This window comes from Doryrhamphus excisus, chromosome 23 (assembly GCF_030265055.1).
Source record: "Doryrhamphus excisus isolate RoL2022-K1 chromosome 23, RoL_Dexc_1.0, whole genome shotgun sequence".
Classification (NCBI taxonomy): Eukaryota; Metazoa; Chordata; class Actinopteri; order Syngnathiformes; family Syngnathidae; genus Doryrhamphus; species Doryrhamphus excisus.
Window position 1 is genome coordinate 4850001 of NC_080488.1, and position 8416 is coordinate 4858416.

At 38.9% G+C, this 8416-nt stretch overlaps 1 protein-coding gene and 2 non-coding genes across 3 annotated transcripts in view; all 3 read left to right on the top strand.

The window, feature by feature from the left end:
* The window catches only part of enpp6 (ectonucleotide pyrophosphatase/phosphodiesterase 6), a 15134-nt gene extending 7491 nt beyond the window's left edge, over positions 1-7643 (top strand). The window contains exons 2-8 of the mRNA XM_058063519.1: positions 919-1098; positions 1873-1984; positions 3638-3779; positions 3859-4038; positions 4617-4754; positions 6703-6829; positions 7010-7643. Of these exons, the coding sequence (XP_057919502.1) occupies positions 919-1098; positions 1873-1984; positions 3638-3779; positions 3859-4038; positions 4617-4754; positions 6703-6829; positions 7010-7221 (1091 nt within the window). The 3' untranslated portion in view covers positions 7222-7643. The remainder of the gene's footprint in view (positions 1-918; positions 1099-1872; positions 1985-3637; positions 3780-3858; positions 4039-4616; positions 4755-6702; positions 6830-7009) is intronic.
* Positions 7644-7983: 340 nt separating this feature from the next.
* trnag-gcc (transfer RNA glycine (anticodon GCC)) lies at positions 7984-8054 on the top strand. Its single transcript has one exon. It is a non-coding gene; the product is annotated as a tRNA-Gly (tRNA).
* Positions 8055-8171: 117 nt separating this feature from the next.
* Positions 8172-8243, top strand: trnad-guc (transfer RNA aspartic acid (anticodon GUC)). The gene has a single exon. It is a non-coding gene; the product is annotated as a tRNA-Asp (tRNA).
* Positions 8244-8416: the final 173 nt, after the last annotated feature.

The window sequence follows — 8416 nt, forward strand, 5'->3', positions numbered from 1 at the left end:
TCTCTCTATCTATCTATCTATCTATCTATCTATCTATCTATCTATCTATCTATCTATCTATCATCTATCTATCTCTCTCTCTCTCTCTCTCTCTATCTATCTATCTATCTATCTATCTATCTATCTCTATCTGTCTATCTCTCTCTCTCTCTCTCTATCTATCTATCTATCTCTCTCTCTCTATCTGTCTATCTCTCTCTCTCTCTCTCTCTCCCCCTCTCTCTCTCCCTATCTCTCTCTCTCTCTCTCTCTATCTATCTATCTATCCATCTATCTATCTACTCTATATGAAGAGTCTTGAACCAGTCATGATGTGCTATATATATCACTATATTGACACTTACTATGGTACACATTATGGCATTGTCATTGTCATACTTCGGTAGGTGACAAAAATAAAAACAATTGAAAAATAAAAAAAACGAAAAAAACTTTCTGTGCGGATCATGTGTGTAGCTGCTCTATAGTCTACAACTCAATACATTCATTCATTCATTTTCTACCGCTTTTCCTCACGAGGGTCGCGGGGGTGCTGGAGCCTATCCCAGCTGTCTTCGGGCGAGAGGCGGGGTACACCCTGGACTGGTGGCCAGCCAATCACAGGGCACATATAGACAAACAACCATTCACACTCACATTCATACCTATGGACAATTTGGAGTCGCCAATTAACCTAGCATGTTTTTGGAATGTGGGAGGAAACCGGAGTACCCGGAGAAAACCCACGCATGCACGGGGAGAACATGCAAACTCCACACAGAGATGGCCGAGGGTGGAATTGAACCCTGGTCTCCTAGCTGTGAGGTCTGCGCGCTAACCACTAGTCCGCCGTGCCGCCTAATAATTATATATATTATATATATTATTATATTATATTACTATATTGTATATTTCAGGATTGCTCTTGCCTGTTTCCAGGCCGCCACTGTGAAGTTCATCAGATGATCGGAAACTACATGTGGGAAGAATCTTCTGGGAAAGAGTTTCTGATTGGAACCAATCCTGACAGCAGATTGCCTCTTTGGTGGAACGGATCAGAACCATTATGGGTCACTTTACAGAAACTTGGAAAAAAAGTTTTCATGTACTACTGGCCAGGTAATTACACACAATTTGATTATTTTAGAGGTAAAAAAAAACAAACTTCAGCCATTCTTGTCACTGTGTTCATAGTACATTCATGAACAGTTTAGATCAAGGAGTCTGTAAAGGTCTGTAAAATCGAAAAACACCTGTCGCTTCAGATACTATGACTTCCTGTTGTTAGTTTCAGAATAAAATACACCCAAACATGCCCAACCTCTAATTTACCAAGCAAGTGTGGTGGTTTGTTCTTAAAGATTGTACATTTACGGAAAAGCATGAACAATGAGTCCTTGTCTCTCAAGTATGAAGTTTTTATAGCATAGCATATACAAAAATTATAATACAAAAAAAGTATTTTGAAGTGGTAAAATCGGAAGTAGTTGAACCTTTGGCGGGCTGTGTGCACATACACACATTGAGTATTCACAGGGACCACCTTTCACACCCGGAGTAGTGCACCCGGAAGCTAAGGTCTGTGAAACCGACAAACACCTGTCGCTTCAGATACTATGACTTCCTGTTGTCAGTTTCAGAATAAAATACACCCAAACATGCTCAACCTCTAATTTACCAAGCAAGTGTGGTGGTTTGTTCTTAAAGATTGTACATTTACAGAAAATCATGAACAATGAGTCCCTGTCTCTCAAGTATGAAGTTTTTATAGCATAGCATATACAAAAATTATAATATAAAAAAAGTATTTTGAAGTGGTAAAATCGGAAGTAGTTGAACCTTTGGCGGGCTTCCTGTAAACACTTCCTCTAAAGCGCGTTTGTGTGCCTGTAGGCTGTGAGGCTGAGATTCTGGGGGTTCGGCCAACCTTCTGTGAAGAGTATGTCTACAATCCATCAATTCAGAACTTCACCGATTCCATTGAAGAGTCTCTCAACTTACTCCGGTAAGAACACGGTCGATCAAGAAATGTAGTGGAACTGTGGTTTGGGTCGAGCTGTCGATTTCACAAATCAGTGGTGCAGTTCTAATGACTTATGTGATGTTTAGTCAACTTTGTGAAAATCATGTGGCATAAATGCGCACCCTGCTGGCGAAAGTGAGTATTACTCGAATGGGTGCCACTAAATCGTCCATCATCCATTCGGTTTCTATACTGCCTATCCTCACTGGGGGGCCGCTGGAGCCTATCCCAGCTGACTCCTGGCGAGAGGCGGGGTACACCCCTGGACGGGTCGCCAGCCAATCACAGGGCACATATAGACAAACAACCATTCACACTCACATTCATACCTATGGACAATTTCATTCATTCATTTTCTACCGCTTTTCCCTAAAGAGGGTCGCGGGGGCGCTGGAGCCTATCCCAGCTGTCTTTGGGCGAGAGGCGGGGTACACCCTGGACGAGTCGCCAACCAATCACAGGGCACATATAGACAAACAACCATTCACACTCACATTCATACCTATGGACAATTTGGAGTCGCTAATTAACCTAGCATGTTTTTGGAATGTGGGAGGAAACCGGAGTACCCGGAGAAAACCCACGCATGCACGGGGAGAACATGCAAACTCCACACAGAGATGGCCGAGGGTGGGGAAAGACAAATAAGAAGCCAAAAAGTTACCACTTCCACACATAATAGGAGGAGAACTCATTCATTCATTCATTCATTTCATTCATTTTTTGGACAATTTGGAGTCACTAATTGACCTAACATGCATGTTACTATTGATAAACTGATCACATCTATGTATTTATTTTTACTGTATAGACCAGGGGTGGGCAAACTTTTTGACTCGCGGGCCGCATTGATATAACAACATTTCCGGGGGGGGCAGACTACATATTTTACACGTAACAGTCCACCTGGTATTATTGTATCTGTAAAATTGTCATGCAATCTGCTATTATTATTTATTATTTTATATTTATATTTAAATATTTTAAAAATAATAACATATTATAATAATTAAAATACAATTAAAATAATAATTATTATATTATTATTATGTAAAATATGCAAATATAACAATATTATTATATATAATTAATATAATAATTAACATTAATATAATAAATATAATAATCATAATAGTTATAATAATAAAATAATAATTATTATTTTATTTTTATTATTATTATTATGTGCTTGTGTCTCTTTTTTCAGGAGCACTTTGTAAACAACACACCATGTCAAACAACAAAACTGATACAACCATCAAAAGGTTGGCTCAGGCCATGATGCCAGGTTGTATGTTGAGTTTAAATTAAATACTTTTGAAAGATTGGGCGGGCCATATTCAAACACTTGGCGGGCCGGATGTGGCCCCCGGGCCGTAGTTTGCCCACCCCTGGTATAGACTCAAAATTGGAGAAAATGGAGAGCAATGAAGTGTTCAAGCATATCCTAATTCCAGGACAATGTCTGCACTAATATTGAAAGTCCTCCCCCACTCTCGAAATACTGCTGTACAGTTAAATGTTGGGATGTTATTATCAGTGTAACTAATGGACACTGCATATACATGAAAGATTTTTTTTTGGGGGGGGGCACAATTCTGAAATGTTTTGTATTTCCCCAATGCATATGTGCAGGTCAGGCGATGCAGACATGGCAGCGATATATTACGAGAATATCGACGTGGAGGGACACCACTTTGGCCCAGACTCCCCTCAGATCCAAATAGCGGTACAACAACTGGACTCGGCCATGCAGGCGCTCAACAACAAAATCAAAGTTAGCATTTGATATTGCCATAAATTACATTTCATATACTTCTGTTGCTTACAATATATATACTGTATATGTTTTACAGGAGAAGAATATGCTGACTCAGATCAACATTGTGCTGTTTTCAGACCACGGTATGACAAAAATCGATTGGATGCAGAAAGTCATTGAGCTGGACAAGTATATCAACATGTCGGATGTTGTCAAGATGATGGATAAAGGAACAGTTGTCAGTCTGTGGGTCAAAGGAGAGAAGATTCAACAGGTGAGACCAGAATAACAAAATTTAATATTGAAATATCATATACAGTAAACCTCGGATATATCGGACTCGGATATATCGGAAATTCGCTCACAACGGACAGATAAAAAAGAACCGATTTTTCTGTAATGCATTTCCAATAAAAATTCATTGCATATATCGGATTTTTTATAACGGATTTCGCCTATTTTGGACAAAATCTCCAGTCCCGTTCCAATGCATTTCCATTAAATTTCCCTCGCATATATCGGATGGCCGCATCGTGGCGCTCCGATTCGCCGAATCGTGACAGGCCGCTATACGACGTCATTTGCAGCGTTTGCAGCGTTGCCTGCGCGTCCAGGTACATTGGAAACATAGTCAAGGAAGTGCCTTTTTATAACGGATAAAATCCGATTTACGCATATACCGGATATAAATCCGATATATGCGTAAAACGGACATTTTCCGGTATACGCATATAACGGATTTCGCTTATATCGGACAAAACCAGTGGGAACAATTGAATCCGATATATCCGAGGTTTACTGTATATCTTCTCATATTTACACGCTATGTGTGTACTTGATATGTGTTGCCAGGTCCATTCTGCTTTGTCCAAAATCCCTAACATGCGAGCCTATGCCAGAGAGGAGATCCCGGAACGCTTCCATTACAAAGGAGGAAAGTTCGTTTCCCCGCTGACGCTGGTGGCAGAGCCAGGCTGGTTCATCGTCCAGGTAAGATTATGATATGCCTTTATTCGTCCCTCAGTGGGGAAATTTGTATTGCACAGCAGCAAGAGTACAGAGTCAGTTAAGCAGTACAAAATACACAATATAGAAAAATAAACAATATAAACAACCCAAGTATTAACAAAATCAACAGTTTTTCCCAGAGTTATATACAATACAGTATGTAGATATATGACCAGTCTATACACTGAGATCTTGCTAGTGAGTTAATATGAGGCATTATGGAAATACTTCACATAGAATCTACATCAAGTCTGAAACACTTCATTCAATTCACTAGATTTTGACTTCTCGTCACTTTATCATGGTGGATGGGTTTGAGTGCGTATTTTTTTTCTTTCCTTTAAACCCTTTAAAAGTGTAAGGCTAGACTTCTAAATTACCAAGACCACCTACATCGGCCGGCAACTGGACTGAATTATTTATTTATTTATTTGAATTCAAAACAAGCAACCAAATGGGCAAACTAAAAAGTGAGCTACCTGCAGTGAGCTGATATGACCAAAAGATGGTGATGTTGCTCTGAACAATAATACAACATATTATTCATTCATTCATTTTCTACCGCTTTTTTCTCACGAGGAAAATCCCAGCTGTCTTCGGGCGAGAGGCGGGGTACACCCTGGACTGGTGGCCAGCCAATCACAGGGCACATATAGACAAACAACCATTCACACTCACATTCATACCTATGGACAATTTGGAGTCGCCAATTAACCTAGCATGTTTTTGGAATGTGGGAGGAAACCGGAGTACCCGGAGAAAACCCACGCATGCACGGGGAGAACATGCAAACTCCACACAGAGATGGCCGACGGTGGAATTGAACCCTGGTCTGATCAACACTTACTAGGAATTTGTTTTGGTATAGTAGGTGCAGACACATCTATTAAAAAAGAAAGAAAAATACAAAATATACAGAATAACAGTATAAATATATGTACACAGTCTGTTTTTTGTTTGTTATTCTTGTATTATTATTCTTGTATTACTATGCCTTTATTTTCATAAATTTATGACTTTATTCTTGTAATCTTACCATTTTTTCTTGTGAATTTACTACTTTATTGTCATAATACAGTATTAGGTATTTTTTATTGTAAATGTAGGACTTTAATCTCATAAATTTAGGACTTCATTCCCGTAATATTATGCCTTTATTGTCAAAAAATTAATGACTTTATTCTTGTAATCTTACCATTTTTTCTTGTGAATTTACTACTTTATTGTCATAGTACAGTATTAGGTATTTTTTATTGTAAATGTAGGACTTTATTCTCATAAATTTAGGACTTCATTCTTGTATTATTATGCCTTTATTTTCCTAAATGTATGACTTTATTCTTGTAATCTTACCATTTTCGTATTCTCATCATATCAAATTATGACTTTTAAAATGTCAAAATCAATGTTATTCTCATAAAATTATGACTTTTCCTTATTAGATTACATCTTCATTCATGCATTCATTTTCTACCGCTTATCCTCACGAGGGTCGCGGGGGTGCTGGAGCCTATCCCAGCTGCTGTCTTCAGGCAAGAGGCGCTATAGCCAATCACAGGGCACATATAGACAAACAACCATTCACACTCACATTCATACCTATGGACAATTTGGAGTTGCTAATTAACCTAGCATGTTTTTGGAATGTGGGAGGAAACCGGAGTACCCGGAGAAAACCCACGCATGCACGGGGAGAACATGCAAACCGAGGGTGGAATTGAACCCTGGTCTGCACGCTAACCACTCGACCACCGTGCCGCCACAACACATTATAAAAAATGAAAAATAATTAAAGTAAAAGACGTGTTTCTTCAACCAGTTTATTCATCTTTTTTCAGTGGGAATTTGTATCAGAGGAGACTATACTGTACTGTAATACTATAATGTAAGTCATAAGTGTTTTGTTATGTTTTATAAATACTCTCTCCAGAATCGGTCTCAACTCCCATACTGGAAAAATGACTCCAGTGTGCAACCCTTGGCATGGCAAAATGGCTGGCATGGTTACGACAATGAATTCCTCGACATGGGTGGCTTTTTCCTAGCTGCAGGACCTGGTAATAATCATAATTTTTATTTTTATTTTATTTTTTTAGCAAAAAATGTACTGAGCAGCCAAGACAGACACGTGCCTGCCATTTTCCTCCATTGTTCTATCGATCATTACACTGTTCAGGTTCTTTTCTTCAAATATTCTACTGCTGTGATTTGACTTATGTTCTGGACATTTTCTGTAGACTTCAAGCAGAATCTTCAGGCTGCACCTATTCGAGCCGTGGACATCTATAACGTATTGTGTCGGACACTGGGAGTAGAACCTCTACCAAATAATGGGTCCTGGTCTCGGGTGAGGGATCTCCTGAACAGTTCTGGTGGTCTGCACGTGTGTGTAACCCAGTGGACCTGCTGGATGGCTTTGTTAGGAAGCCTTTTGGCACTGTGGCAATGAAAGATCATCAAATCATTCAAATCAGGAACACAAAACCATGAATCTTGAGTGTTTTTTGGGTTTACTTTTTATTATACTGTGATTTCCAACGGTGCTTTATATAAGAATATTTTATATGAGATATAAGAAAAGCTGGATGTTTTGTTTTTAATCGACAGACCTCAGATTTCAAAGAGAAAAAAACAACACACAGAGCCATAAGGTTGGTAAATATAGATGTGTTTGATTAGATTATTTTTTATTCAAAGTGAAATGTGTCTTCTTTGAAACTTTGTAAGAACTTAAGAGGACATTTTGGCTGAGTTGTACTTACATACAGTATCAATGCAACAAGTGTAATCACGATATTGAATTCAGCTCTGTATGTCTTTGTTTGGAGTTGTAATATACTGTACATTTCCATAAATAAATTGGCTTTAATTTGAAACATGACACTGTCTTCTGTCTTGTCTTTTGCTGTCACTGTCTGGTACGTTAATACTATTAATATTAATATTAATAATATATAAAATACATTACATTTTTTGTAGCAAGCAAATTTGAGTCGACCAAAAAGCACAAAAACAGTAAATTACATTTTGTCACACGTGTATACATGTGTTAAAACTTCTTCAAGCATCTGCTTGCTAACTGCTAGCATCGCTACCAGCACAAAGAAGCTTCTTTTCTTTGTTTTATTTCATGTCGAGCTAATGCACATGCTAACAAATGGTGCGTACTCTCTCAAGTTACCCCTGCACCCTTGAGAAGGGTCAAATGTGAGCATTGGTGGTTCAGTGGTAGAATTCTCGCCTGCCACGCGGGAGGCCCGGGTTCGATTCCCGGCCAATGCACTGTTTTTTTCCCCCACTTCAGGGTTTGGAAATGCTCAAAATTGAGACATGGCATATATTAATAGTACAGCATCGTAACTTTAAAGCCTCTGTAGACACTAGGGGGGGCTATCATAGTCCTCGTTAGTATAGTGGACAGTATCTCCGCCTGTCACGCGGAAGACCGGGGTTCGATTCCCCGACGGGGAGGATACTTTTGTTCAACCTTGAAAGATAACACAGAAAAAGTGAATGTTGTGACTTGTGGATCTTTCCGAAGTGCTCAACAATGTTCAACTATGTTTTGCTGGTCGGTCATTGTGCTTTTAATTAAGAACTGATATTCAAAAGAACTACACAGACCGGGGACTGTAGGTAGAACA